Below are 15,299 nucleotides of genomic sequence, written 5' to 3'. Positions count from 1 at the left end.
CGTGGACCCTATATTTTTCCTTTCTCTGAAGGCAAAGCAGTTTAAAAACTACAAAATCGAGGTCTCCGAAGCTCCTCCCTCCCTCCCTTGTGGTACTGCAGTTTACAAAACCTGGAATTAAGTTATTTGGATAAAGGAGGGAAGATCTGAGTTCCATTTCCGAGAGATCTCCATTTCCAGTTTTTAAACTGCCCTGCTTTGGAGTAAGAAGAAAGAAGAGTGGAGCTTCAGATACCTCCATTTTATACTTCAGAGAAAGAAGGAAGGGAGAATCAACCCCTGATGGCTCTGTAGTTTGAAAGAACAAGTAAACAAAAACATAGAAGTTTATTTGAAGCTGGATCATCCTTCTCCTCCTCCTTTTTTGGAGGTAATGCATTTTAAAAAAATAAACAACAGAAACTAGAGAATAAAGGCAATTTCCTTGCATAATAGTCGCACCTCTATTTTTAAAAACATGTATGACTTATGTGATGAAATATAGTAGCTGGCATGTCAGAAAATCCATCATTACACATATCTTTTTTTAACATTGAATTTACAAAAATGCCCTCCAAATCATATTCAAGATTGGAAAGAACTGAATCCGTTTTGCTTTCCAGGTCCAATTAACTTTGATTGCACCCACGATTGTGGTACTGAATCACAGTGGACATAATTCATTTTTCAATGTTTAATGGCCCAGAAATCGGACATGAGCAGATAATAGATGTATCTGTTCAGTCTGGCCATTGGTGGTTGGTTAGTTCAGCTTCAATAGAAATTTGAGCAAGTTTGCAAATATATTCAAATGAAAAAGAATGTGAGCGCGTTGACAAAAAACTGAATGTGAAAGAAAGCAAAACTGTCAGATATTTCTGTTCTTAGTCATTAAACCATTTCTTTTTTGACATACTGGATTAAAGGCACAATTGGAAATATCTACCATGCCTGTACTAGCTATTAGAGGTTGCCTAATAATATTTATATTTATTTAATTTATAACATTGGGCAATCCAGTTTAATATATAGAAAACTGGCTGGAAATGGAGATTGAACCTCTGATCTTATACTATATGGTTTCTTTTTTTCCTTTACCAAATCAAAAGAGGTAAAAAAAATGGATAAAAGAAAAACAAAAGTTGAAAAAATTAGGATTTTCTGAGAACAGCACTCTACTAGATCCATTAGGCAAGTGCAAAAAAATCAGAAGTTTCAGAAATCATAAGAAAATTGGAAGTTTTGTAAGTTGGAAGACATATTTGAAGCGTTTGCGTGGCCCACATCAATATTTTAGAATCGAAACTTACTTCATACTTTTTCATTTTAGTTTTGTAAATCTCAGAGGGTTCTCAAAGTCAGTTTCACATTCAGCACAAGGCAAGGGAGCAAAGCCAAAGGCTGCCTGTGTGCCTTACTATTTCTCTATGAAATTAATGCAGTCTCGGCATTATTAGCAGGCAAAAGATGAAGCAGTGCATTTTGGGAACAGCACAGAACTCTGGGGAATGTAGTTTGGGAAGGGAGGAGCCCTATTCCAGAGAATTCAAAAGGCCCTGCCCTAAACTACATTTCCCAGACTGCATCAGCATCAGAAAGGTCTTTACTTTGAACTACTTTCAACACAATTAAACAGGAAATAACATTTTCAAAGTAGGAACATATTTTCTTTATGTTGTTTATAAAAAAAATCAAAAATTTGCCAAAAATCCATGGATAATGTTCTGAAATTTTGTGGGCTAACAGTGGTAAATGTGTTCTACCATTGTAGCAAGTTTCACCCCAATAGCTTTTAAAATGAGGGAAACAGGAGCCTCTGAAATGTCCCCAATTTAATTATGTGGAATTACTATAACGAAATAGTAATGGAGTTTCGTTACTTTCATTATAGTAACTAAATTTTCACTAAGTATACTTTAGAAACACTTTAGAAACAAAGCGCCAGCACCCCCCAGTTTTGTAATTATTTTTGAATCATTTTTTAAATAGATCACACATCCCTGAGATCCATATTCAACTATGCATTTTAGTTTACACTATAGCTCCAGTAAGCCTTTTTGTTCGAGATAAATTTCAATGTGTATCAAAGTTTGGTTAGCATATGGAAAATTCCCAAAAGCTTTAAATACATGTTTACATAGCTCAACTTTCTCCGTTGCCTCAAAATAGATACGCATATTTAGTAGGAAAGTACTATCCAATGAAAGCTCTATCAATATACGTACAACTCTGTAGACGTAATGATGGCATGTGTGACAACAGCATCCAGATAATAATGTAGCAACTGAGATGCAAAATACATATGGGTAGTATTAGATCCATACTCACATATGCTGTCACATGACTTATGTTTTGGAGCATGTCTCAGTTTGCTGCTGTTAAGTCATTTGAAGTTGTTCGCTAGCACTCTTTTTCCTGAGTTGCCTTTTGGTATTTCCTCCCTCTAAAACAACCATCAACAGAAAGTGGTGAACCAAGAGCCATAGAAGTGAATCTGTCAGGTTCTTTTCTGTCATATTTTACTTATTTAAGTTCTTCCCACCAATTTATGAGATTAAAGAAATATAAAACTGTCAAGAAAGCATCTATCCACTATCAATCAACCTGAAGAGAAACAACACATTTCAGGTATAACCAGTTTAAACCAATGTGTTATTTTTGCTAAGAGGTGGGCACACTACTATTTCCTCCAATCAGATACTGGTTTCTGGGGACATTGACAGGAGAGGGGATAAAACTGTGAACAGTAACATATCCTGGTCAACTTGGCTTGGCATCAGAAATCAGCATGGACCATAGCAACACCTGGTTTGAAACCAGTTCATGTGAAAGGGACCTAGGAGTCTCAGGACATCATCACACGCAATAAAATCAGTGTTCCTACACATTTAAGAAACTGCTACCGACTGACCCCATCTCATAACGCAAGCTCGTACCATAGGTTCCAGGTATTTTGCTGTTTCTAAAGTGTTGTTTTTTCCCCTATGCTTGCTAAGTCAGTTGGCAATTTTAAATTCCCCATGTAAAAACGTCAAATTTAACACATGATGGGTATTTCCATCATGTAAACATAGCGATGATGTTGTTCTGGACGCAGAAACGGAAATGGGTCGTAAAATTCCTTTCTTCCGCCATAATATTTTTGGGACTGAGGAGGAAGGAATGGTTATTTATATCTTTTTGTTATCAATGTAAATTCACTAGAGTTATCTTTTGAATCGAGAGGCATCTGTATAAAGATACATTATCATATAGAATAATATAGAATTGAAGAAATGCCATTTAATGATTTCATATTCAAAAGTACTTCTGCGAAAACAAATACAGAGGATTTTTTCAAGTAAAAGAAAATGGGGAGGAGACAGTGGGAGGAGAAATATGTCTCCCATGTGATGGGAAGGCAAATGGATGATAATTTGAAAAAAAAGCTGAAATAATAATAATAATTATTATTATTAGGAGCCCCTGGTGGCGCAGTGGGTTAAAGCACTGAGCTGCTGAGCTTGTTGATCGAAAGGTCGCAGGTTCGATTCCGGGGAGCGGCGTGAGCTTCCGCTGTCAGCCCTAGCTTCTGCCAACCTAGCAGTTCGAAAACATGCAAATGTGAGTAGATCAATAGGTACCGTTCCGACGGAAGGTAAGGGCGCTCCATGCAGTCATGCCGGCCACATGACCTTGGAGGTGTCTACGGACAACGCCGGCTCTTCGGCTTAGAAATGGAGATGAGCACCACCCCCCAGAGTATAAAGAAGCATGGAAAATAGCAATAAATGATAAATTGACATGTATATTAAAGGTTAAAAAAGGTATATGGAAACAAAGCGATTTTGATGCTGTATGGGGAAGATTTGTGGTAAATGGATTAAAAAATAAGGAAGGAAAATTACCGTCACAAGAAGAAATGAAATTTTGGACAGATGAAATGTAAGAATGGTGGCTTGAGACGGGTGGAGGGGAGCACTGTGGTGAAAAAGGGGGGGGGGAAGAGAAAAGGGGTGGAAATGTCAGAGCAAAACAACAAAACAACATGTTAAAGAGGTTGATGTACAAAATGTAATAACATGTAATAAATGTGATAAAACAATAAAAAATTATTTAAAAAAAAAAAAAAGAAATGGAGATGAGCACCACACCCCAGAGTCAGACATGACTGGACTTAATGTCAGGGGACAACCTTTACCTTTTTAATAATAATAATTATTATTATTTATTTATTTATATTCCGCTCTATCTCCCCAAAGGGGTTCAGAGCAGATTACAACATACACAGATAGGCAAACATTCAGTGCCTTTATTACAGTGAAATAACAATGACACACAAATACACAGAACAATGGGAAAGGCTTCCCCTTTCATCTCCGGCTTCTGGAGGCGGTGCCCAACTCTGGCCATGGGGAGGTGCTCTTGTTTCATTTCCAAGCCTAAGAGCCTGTTGTCCATAGACACCTTCTGGTCATGTTGCTGGCATGGCTGCATGAGCGCCTTTATTACCTTCCCGCCAAAGTGGTTCCAATTTATCTACTCACATTTGCACATTTGCATGTTTTCGAACTGCTAGTTTGGCAGGAGCTGGAGCTAACAGCGGGACCTCACCCTGACCTGTGGCTTCGAATTACCAACCTTCAGGTCAGCAGTTCAGCAGCAAAAGGGTTTAACCCATTGAGCCAACCACAGTCCTACTATGAAGGAAAACATGTGATGGGGGTAGGAAAATCATTTGTTTAATTTCCAATTAAGGGGAAAACAATGATCTCCAACGTTTTACTTATTGCGTGGGGTGAAGTCCCAAGTAGACAACAAGCTGGATATGACTCAACAGTGTGATGCGGCAACTAAAAAAGCCAGTTGTATTCTAGGCTACAGCGATAGGAATATAGTATTGAAATCTTTGGGGTCTGTCTCTGGCTGCATGGCCCTGTGATTCGATGATAGCATTTGGGCAAGTCTAACAGCCAATCCCGCTATACCACTCCTAGAGAGGCAATTTAGACCAATGCAGTCCAGGGAAATCCCAAAGAGACATGAGTCAAGGCTGCGTTCTTTTCTTATTAGAGAGAGGGTTGTGGGAATTTAAGCTTTACAGTTCATGCAGAAAAGTGCTGAAAGTGGTTTCTGCTGCATAAATTATTCTCTTTTTTCCGATTCATCGAGCTTGTTTTTCACTCCCCTGCTTAAAGGGGCCACTGCTCACTCAGGCCCCGGTTGCATGAACAGAGGGGTTGTGTACCTGGGACTCCCTTCACCAGAGAGAAAACTATTTGATGGACTCTGCACATCATTTTGACATTTTGATTGCATAAGCATGTCAACTTTGATTTATCCTCAGCCATTAGAATTAATGCCGCATTGAAATTCAAGGCCAGGTGGTTGCTTTCACAAAAACAAACAAACAAACAAACAAACAATTAACCCCTAGCAAAATATGCACCTTTAGAAGCCGCAACACTGGGGCAAGATGTTTATTCCCTTTTCTTTGCGATGATATGTTGTCGGCAAATCAAAGGGAAACACACAATTTTGCAAAAGTTTCCTAGAACTCCTTTTTAATATAAAAAGTGAAAAATGAGAAGGAAACAAAGGGTGCAGTAGCCATTGTTTATCTCTATGACTGCAAAAGAAATATGGAAACGCAGACATTTTGGCTTGGCATGCGGAAGGTTCAAAACCACAGATAATTTCTTTTTTCGGCAACTTGCTTTTTTTCTTCTTCTTTTTGGCCTGTTCCTGGGGTTATTTGAGGCTGATTCAGAAAATGGCATTGGAGAGACTGCATCAGCTCTAGTTTCTTAGATACGGTTATCATGGTTTTCAATGGATGAGCAGATGGCGACTGGTAGATGGCATATGTTCTGTATCTCAAACGCTAGGACTGAGAGGGGGAAACTGGTGCCAGTTTTGAAACAGGCAGGTCAGATATACCCAGAAACAGGGCAGTAAGAGGTGTGTGTTGGCTAATGTAAATACTAGGTATAGTCAGCCTCTAGATCAGTGGTTCCCAGCCTGTGGTCTGCAGACCACCAGTGGTCTGTGAGAACTAAAATATGGTCCGCGAAGCAAAGAGTTCATAAATTTGGCTACCTGTATTAAAAAAACACTAGAATCAAGACAGGGTGTAAGGAAACCACCCAGACAAAGGATGCCTCCAAGCAACAAACAATTCAAAAGGAACAAAGGCCAGGCTACTTTCAAGGTTACTAATTGCACCCTTCACACTAGTTTAACAGACATTAATTCTTTCCTCCCACACTAGACATTATTCCACAGGTATATTACATACTTCATTTGCTTGACCACCATCAGAGCCTCTGAAAATGCTAGCCACAGATGCAGGCGAAACGTCTGTTAGAATAGCCGGGAAGCCACATAACACCCCAACCCAATCATGACTCATATGGCACCTTACCCTAATAGGTGACACAGTGATATCAACGTCAGTTGTACAATAAAACAAGCTGGCATACAAGACTGGGCAATTGACTTAGAGTTTTTTTGGTTAGAAGTTCCATGTCAGAATTGGAAGGTGCTTCACAACAATGATGATGACGACAATAATGAAAATAATGATGATGATGAATGTTTTACCTGCCTCCCTGTGGCTTGAGGCAGGGTGCAGTATCATTAAAACAAGAGATAAAATGAAAGGGTGTCATGTGGTTTCCGGGCTAATAATAACAACAACAACAACAACAACAACAACAACAACAACACTTTATTTTTATTCCGCCCTTCTCCCCAGGGGACAGAGCGGATAACAGTATGTAAGTTGACACAGGCAAACATTCAATGGCTTGTTACAATGACATACAATAAGACACAAACACACAGACATAGGCAAAGGCTTCCCCTTTCATCTCTGGCTCTGGAGGCAATGCTCTTTCTCCATTTCCAAGCTAAGGAACCTGTTTGGTTGGCAGGAGCTAGAGCTAACAGCAGAAGCTCACCTCATCCTGTGGATTCAAACTGCCAACCTTCAGATGAGCAGTTCAGCAGCACAAGGGTTTAATCCACTGTGCCACCACAGTCCCTGTATGCGGGCTGTATGGCCAATGTATTCTAGCAGGATCCTCTCAAGATACTAGTAGACACAGAAGCAGGTGAAACGTCAGCAGAGAATGCTGCTAAAACACATTGACCATACAGCCCGCACCCACTGATTCTAGCTGTGAAAGACTTTGACAGCACATCCCCTTCCAATTGTACACTTCAACCCATATTTCTACCTGTGTCATGGACCCTATGTTCAGCTCACTACTCTTCCCCTTTTCTCAACAGCAGACAAGGGCAGTGAGGACTTCTACTCCAAGCGACGGCACCTTGCAGAGCTGGCTTCCAAGGGAACGCTGCCACTGCACCCGGTGTGTGTGGAGGAGGACCGGCCGTACGTCCTGGAAGGCGGCACCATGAAACACAACGGGCAGCGGCCCAAGGCAGCCAAGCCCCACATGCACCCCCTGGCCTACAAAACCTGGGACCCTAGCGACCAGTCCCTGCGACAGCACGCCTATGCAACCAAGGGGAGAAACCTTGCAGGGGACCCGTCCGTGGGCGACCCGTTGACAACACGGAGCCAGCACTACTTGCCCACACAGCCCTACTTCATCACCAACAGCAAGACAGAGGTGACTGTGTGAGATTCCTCCTCCCTACTTTTCTTCCTCTCTTTTTTAAAAGATGTGGGAGGGAAAACCAACACAACTGTGGAAGAGGCTATACAAGAAAACAAGTAATTCATTAAAAATAACCCAGACAGGAGAGGTAGATATATTAAGGGCAAGGAACACAAATGAGGTAGCAAACCGCAAATCACAGGAGTGGGAAAGGTTAGCGCTATACACAGCAATACATCGAAGGTTGTCCGAACTCTGAATTTTACACTGGGACCAAAACCTTGCAATCGTTCTCTTGCATTTCCTTCCTGCCTTTCCCAAATTAAAATCCATGATGAGAAGTAGCACAATGTAGAGTCACCGCCCATCCACTTAAGAACTTTGTACGGTGTGCTGGCCTTGAAGGAGTCAGGGACACAGAGACCAAGTCCATATGTACTGGGGGGAAATGGCACTGTTAGGAATGCTGAAAATGCTTCAGGAGGAAGGAGCTGAAATGAGCAAACACCTTGGCTGAAATCCTCACGTTTCGTATCACGTTTCTGTACCATGGCTCATCAAGCAAGCAAAAAACAACAACAACAACAACATTCTACACAACACACACCAGTTGAACCTGAAAGACTTGTGTGCAAAACTTGCAGAGACTGTTACAAAAATATGAGACTTTCTAGGTTGTAGAAAGCTTTGGAAAGGTTGGGTTTTCTTTCAGTTTTATAGCATTTTTTTCCAGAACCTGTGCCGAAGAAGGAAAAAAATGGAAGAAGAACGCCACAGGTCAGGAATTCACCACTGAATGGAATTGTTCCTTTTCACAGCTGTTGCACCACTGTTTCTTTTTTCTTTTCCTTGCTCAGTTTTCTTTGGACTGAGAACAAATAAGTGTGGGTGGTGCCTTTACCGTATTACTAATGTTCAATGCTAGTCTTGTTTTTAAGTAAAATCTGTATCAATTTCAGATTCTTTCATGTTTGAGGCACTAAGGTCCTGTTAGGTTTTTTCCACTCATTTTGATGATATACAACACAATTTTCATGTTTCACCGGTATGTTGTATTTTGCAGACCCTAGGAGTGGCTGTCTGTTCTTGATTCTTCTGTGAAACTGATGTACCCTGCCTCAAATTGCCCTTTCCTTGTTTGCATTTATGCAAGTGTAAATTGTTTCGAATTTGTTTCTCTCTATCTCTCTCTGTTATCGTTGATCCTGTTTTGCAGGTCCACATGATTAAAAAACCCTGGCTTTTGGAAAATTAGATTTGATGAAAGTTGTTGAATAACATTCCAGACCAAAAAAAGGTTTGTTTGCTCAAAAGTGCTGTTTTGGAAGGATGTTGTCTTGGTCAATCTGACACTTTTTGGAGAAATTATCTAAGAGCCCTGTGTAATTGCCACCCGTTTCTATGGCATGTTGGTCTAAAGTCTATTTACACCTGGGGCAGTGTCTGCCAAAAACCATAACCTTGGTCTTGGAATAATTCATTGACAGATGTTCCTCTTGGCAGTAGGTATTGAAGATCTTCAGGATTTTTAAGACCCAACTGAGAGAGTGAGATGAGCACTAGATCATCTACATACATCAGGGTGAAAACCTTTCTGTTCCTGATTACTGGTGAAGGAGAGTCAATTGTAGCTAAACAAGGCACTAAATCATTCATATAGATGTTAAAAAGAGTGGGGCAGTAAGCACCTTCTATCTTCCTCCCAAAACAATAATAATAAACTTTATTTGTACCCCACCCTATCTCCCCAAGCGACTTGGGGCGGCTCACAACATGAAAACATACAACACAATACATAAAAATAAAAATAAATAAATAATAATACATCAATCAATATAAAGCAAACAAGACAAACCAAAACACAAGTAAACAACAATTCACAATAAAAATTAAAATGTGTAAACATTGGTTTTAAAAACCCTACTACCGGATATGAGGTATATCCATGTCCATATAATACAGAGGCCAAAAAAAGGGATATGGGCACATACATAAATGGTAAGGACTAAACGTCTGGGGACACAATAAACCAGAAAGTCCTCAAGTTAATCCCAGTACATCAAATGCATTACATTAACTAACAAGGATGATAACAACTGACTAACTGACCTTCTTGTGGCACACTCAGGGGCGGCTCAACCCATTACGCAAAGTAAGCATTTGCAGTATAGTTTTGCCTAGGAGCACTCTTGAGGCGCTCTTGGGGGAAAATGGACCTTGACATATGCGAGTTGTAGTTACTGAGATGTATAGCTCACCTATAATCAAAGAGCATTCTGAACTCCACTAATGATGGAATTGAACCAAATATGGCACACAGAACTCCCACGACGAACAGAAAATATATATCAGTGATTGGGGGGGGGGGGCAAAATACTGTTTGCTTGCCATTGAAAATTACCTAGGGCCGCCTCTGGGCACACTACACGCACTGCAACTGGCACAGGAATGTGTTGCGACACACAGTTTGGAAAGCTTTGCTCTTAACATCGTTGCAGAATGCCTTTGCAAATATCTTTAAATGACTTTAAAATAACCAAAAGACACCCCTTGCTACAGCAACCCAACAACTGCTGTTACCACTCATTACTTTTGAATTCTGACCAAAGTCGGGCTGTTAACTTCCTGCCGCTGGGAAATTGTAAGATACAACCTGAAACTCTGATTTGGTTAAAGAGTCTAGATAATATTCCCTTTCCTTACAGCTGCCAAGAGAGAGAAATCAATCTCGCCAAACATCTAAAGCCATTGCTTACTGAGGGCTTTTAAAAACTTGAAATGAAAACATGAGAAGAGGCTAAGGACAATTGGTTGTTCACCTTTGTGTGCACTAATGAAATGATCTAAACACAAAAAAGGAAAAACACTTTAGCTTTTAAGATGACGATGAAGGATAGTGACAAGGGCTGCAAATCCACTGAATTCAATCTTGCTTCCCAAAGGTAGGTAGGTAGGTAGGTGTGTGTGTGTTTGTGTGTAAAATTACACTGCAAGCCAGTGTCTTTGGTCTGAATCTTGCTTCTTCAATTGGATGGAGCCCAGAGCTTGGAAAGTGTTTTGAAGTACAACTTTGGGAAGATTGCTCCAAATAGTAACCAATAAGTTCTGCTATTTATTTTTCAGTGGAAGAATACACAATTTGCATGCAGATAATGCCATGTTCATTCTTGGAGTTGTCATCAAAGGATCAAAGATTTTCTGTGCTCCTCATTTCTCATTGTTTTGGAACTATATGTTTGCTATATTCGAACGTGCTCAAACTGATTTCAATCGGACTCAATTTGGCCCAGATCCTGTCCACCAGTTTTCCACAAAACTTAGAGAAGTATTTATGGGAAAAGGAAATGTGTGCTCACCTTCAAATGTTTTCATGATTAGTTGCTTTCATTTAAAAAATACAAGAAGAGTTATGGTTATTAAACCCTCTGGCCACCAATTTCTAGTTACAACCAATGGTGCTGCATGCACCATTTTATGAGCATCTTGAAGAAAATGGCAACTGGGAGGCATCAGCATCAATGGCCTATTAGTAAAGAAAATGATTCTGCAAACCATGCGTAGTGACCAATTTCAAATCTGAGCATTTCTAGACCTCAGTGTTTAACATGTGTTGAAAGCACTCCCATATTTGTAACCTACTTAAAACGAGTTCTTTTTTATATACTATAGATGTGATCTATTATAATAATATACTTTATTTATATTCCGCTCTATCTCCCTGAGAGGACTCAAAGCAGCTTACAGAATACATATACGGCAAACATTCCTTGCCATTATGCAATTAACAACAAAGACAGATAGTACATAGACAGAGGCAAGGCTTCCCTCTTTTTCATCTCTGGCATCTGGAGGCTGTGCTTAACTTGGCCATGGGGAGGGGTGGTTGTTCCATTTTTCCATGTCAAGGAGCCTATTTTCCGTGGACGCCTTCCTGATATAACTTCCGGCATGTTTTCTGGGGCGCCTTTTACCTTTCTGCCAAGGCAGTACCTAGTTATCTATTCACATTGCTGTTTTCAAACTGCTACGTAAGCAGAAGCTAGGGCTGACAGCAGGAGCTCACCTCGACCCATAGCTTGAACTGCCAACTTTCCAGTCAGCAAGATTTTCTGTAGCTGGCAGTTTAATCCACTGTGCTAGCTGTGACCCCTTTACATACACAGTTCTATCTAACAGTATTAAGAGGGCACTTTAGGTAACCTTCTTTTGAGCTGCAAACATTTCCTTTCATCTCACCCTACCATTTGACATTTTATGCCTCTCCTTATATATTGTACATCAAATTATCACTTTTTTACTGTTTTCACACTCATCAAAACCCTGTCTTATAGGAATTAAGTGGCTAGACGCCAACATATTGAATACTTTGGATGAATAGTACCTTTTTGCAACAGAAAAGGACACCCTGTAACTTCAGTTTTAAAGCTGTGCATTAAATATAAAAATATTTCTTTGGTACAAGGAGAAAGAAATTATGCAGCAGCGAGCCCCATTTACTTCTATTGGGTATGCAAAGCCTCTGTCAGTGGCAAGGAGCTCTTTTCTAATATCTTTACCACCTGTTTGCTCGTTGGACCTGAACGTTTCTCTGAAACTCATTGCTACACAGCAACGTGAGGATGTTTTCTTAGAAATATTCCTAGCAAACATATTTGTTCTTCTAGTGCAGACCTTGGGAAGGTTACATTTTTTGACAACTTTCTTACAATAGCCAGCCACTTCATCACATTGAACCAGGTCAAGTGTTTGGTAGAGTATGTTTATCATAGTGCTCAGTCATACTCGGTTTTGAGATGAAAGGGATGATTTTCCTACCTTCATCACACTACTACTGTTAAATCTATAAGTTACTCAGTGGTACCCAGTAGTTTTCAGCTGATTTGCCATCACACAGTAGAGATTAGAGTGAGTGAACTACAACTCCCAAAATTGTGGTTCAATCTCCCCAAACTCCGCTAGTTTTCATAGTTGGCCACATTGGGTTTTTTGTGCCAAGTGTAGTCCAGATCTGTCATTGCTGGGGTTCAGAGGGCTCTCAGGATAAGGGTGAACTCCAACTCCCATATTCCAAGGTCAATCACCCCCAAACACCACCTGTATTCACAGCTGACCATGTTGGGTCTGTATTCCAAGTTTAGTCCAGATCTAGCGTGGGCTGGGTTCAGTGCTCTCTGGATGGGGGAGAACTATAACTCCCAAAAATCAAGGTCAATTCCCTCCCCCCCACACACAGACACACAAACCCCTGCTGTATGTTCAGTTGGTCATGGGGGTTCTCTGTGCCTAGTTTGGTTCCAGTCAATTGTCGGTGGAGGTCACAGTATCTCTGGATACAGGTGAACTATAACTCCCAAAAATCAAGGTCAATCCCCCCTCCCCCCCCCCAAAAAAAAACCCTGTAGTACATTCAGTTGGTCATGGGGGTTCTCTGTGCCTAGTTTGGTCCCGGTCCATTGTCGGTGGAGGTCACAGTATCTCTGGATACTGGTGAACTGTAACTCCCCAAAATCAAGGTCAACCCCCCCCCCCTCAAAACCCCTGTAGTACATTCAGTTGGTTATGGGGGTTTTTTGCGCCTAGTTTGGTTCCACTCTATTGTTAGTGGAGATCACAGTATCTCTGGATCCAGGTGAACCACAACTCCCAAAAATCAAGGTCAATTCCCCCCAAACCTCTGCAGCATGTTTAGTTGGTCAGGGGACTTCTCTGTGCCAAGTTTAGTCCAGTTTAGTCTACCCTACACTTGAACCTAACCTGATGTGATGGACACAGTGAGTTACCACTTCTGAAGTGTGGGAATCAGTGGAATTTAATAAACGTGTTGAAGTGGCAGATGCTAGAAGAGTTTCAGGGCCCCAAAAAGGTACCTTTCCCTAAGTTTTGGTTTAGTTCACTTAGATATATCTCTATTGTGTGGCAGTGACTCTCCAAGATTTTTGGAGTTTGTTAGACAGAGGAAAGTAGAGGCCAAGCATAGTCATGTCTGTATGGTCTGTTCACAAGAAAGTGAATTTCTGTCCATTGGTTTCTGAAAATGTTGCAGTTACAAGTGATCGGGGGGGGGGGGGGGGTTATGATGGTCAGGCATTCTTTCATTCAAAGTCCACTAGGGAAAGAAAAAATCCATACTCCAACTAGTGCAGGCATGGGCAAACTTGGGCCCTCCAGGTGTTTTGGACTCCAACTCCCACAATTCCTAACAGCCTCAGGCCCCTTCCTTTTCCCTCTCAGCCGATTGCATCAGAGCTAGTTTAGATGTCTCATTGCAAATAGACTGAAAAACATGTGAATGCAGCCATGTATCACCAATCATGTTTACCTTCTGATAACACACACACACAAAACACAGGAAATGTTAATGCTATGATAGACCTATATCGCCACAAAGGGCAACTTCTTCTAAACCGATGCTCAAAATATTGTAACATGTGACCCTTAGAACTCTTTACCTGGATGCATTAATGACATGGAGAACGAACCAGAGGAACATCATCAGAGAAGTTTTCTTAAGGCCGTTCGATGGTCTTCTTTTATTAATGTTCCAAATAACTTTTTCAATATATGTTGCTTAAATGGAGTTTCCAGGCATCTTGCATAAACTGGGGATTAAAGACAGGAGACAAAGATGATAGAATTTGCTCTAAATATTTTGGACTACCCAATAATGTCCTGAAATCCAAGCCAAGCCCTTGTAGATGATTGAAAATGAGCCCACGCTGCTGCTGCTGCTGCTTACAATGGCAAACCCCACAAAGAAAGCTAGGAAAAGAAATAACCTATCTTCTGGTCATTGTAAATCATGAATTACTATTTTAGCCAATGGCAATGCTCACTTGCTCTGAATACATCCATGCAATACGGTTGAAATATTTTGGTGGAATGGTCATTTCTCTCCCCACCAATTTGAGGTATTTTTGGGAGAGCACATAATGCAAAGAGAAATGGTGCATAAATCAGTCCTGTTGCCTCCATTTCTTTTATGTCACGGGAAAAAGCGACAATTGATTTGGACTATTGCTTTAATGGAATATTGCTTCAGATTGGTCCATGTGCTTACGATACACAGTGCAGCTAACCCATTCGAGTTTTTCTTTGTGCGACTTGGGACACATTTTTGTAGGCGCTAAGTTATTAAATGTATGTTTGGTTTACGTGTATTAATACTTGTTGATAATGACCGCATTTGAGATCACTTCCTACAACAACACAGAAATGTTTGTTTTTAAAAGTTTATTTGTAAACATGCGTATTCACTATATTAATATGAATTTCTATCTGGGCAATAAAAAAAGATTCTATGTGAATGGCTTTCTCTCTTTGTCAAGTGTAAACACTGATCCAATACATCCTTAGGGGCTATATAGATATTAATTGAATGCTCAAGGCCGGGATGCCTTCGGAATATCCCTCTTCTGAGTGTTCCTCCTGGATTGTACAGTTCTCTATTAATTTTTAAAGTTACCTTTATGCTTTATACTAATTATGTATGTACTAGTAGTGTATTATGGTACATATATTGTGATATAATCATATAGTACAATATAATAATATATAATAATATGGTAATTGTATATTATATATTACATATAATATTACTAGTAATATTGCAGTACAATGTGTTCTTATTTTTTATGTAGATGTGGATTCATTTTTGGGATATGAGGAGTTGGTTACTTCTGTCTTTGTTCAGCTTCTCACAGCACTGAATGTTTG

The 15,299-nt window shown here is 40.3% G+C and overlaps 1 protein-coding gene across 2 annotated transcripts in view; it reads left to right on the top strand.

The window, feature by feature from the left end:
- SHISA9 (shisa family member 9) overlaps positions 1–14,890 on the top strand; it is a 264,332-nt gene extending 249,442 nt beyond the window's left edge. Inside the window, exon 4 of one of the 2 annotated variants that reach the window (XM_060786350.2) lies at positions 7,255–14,890. In XM_060786350.2, coding sequence (XP_060642333.1) covers positions 7,255–7,610 — 356 coding nt within the window. In that variant the 3' untranslated portion in view covers positions 7,611–14,890. Of the gene's footprint in view, positions 1–7,251 lie in introns of both variants that reach the window. The other variant, XM_060786349.2, reaches the window with a different exon arrangement.
- The last annotated feature ends 409 nt before the right edge of the window (positions 14,891–15,299 follow it).

Source organism: Anolis sagrei, chromosome X (genome assembly GCF_037176765.1).
Source record: "Anolis sagrei isolate rAnoSag1 chromosome X, rAnoSag1.mat, whole genome shotgun sequence".
Lineage (NCBI taxonomy): Eukaryota > Metazoa > Chordata > Lepidosauria > Squamata > Dactyloidae > Anolis > Anolis sagrei.
This window is presented reverse-complemented; position numbering and strand designations above follow the sequence as displayed.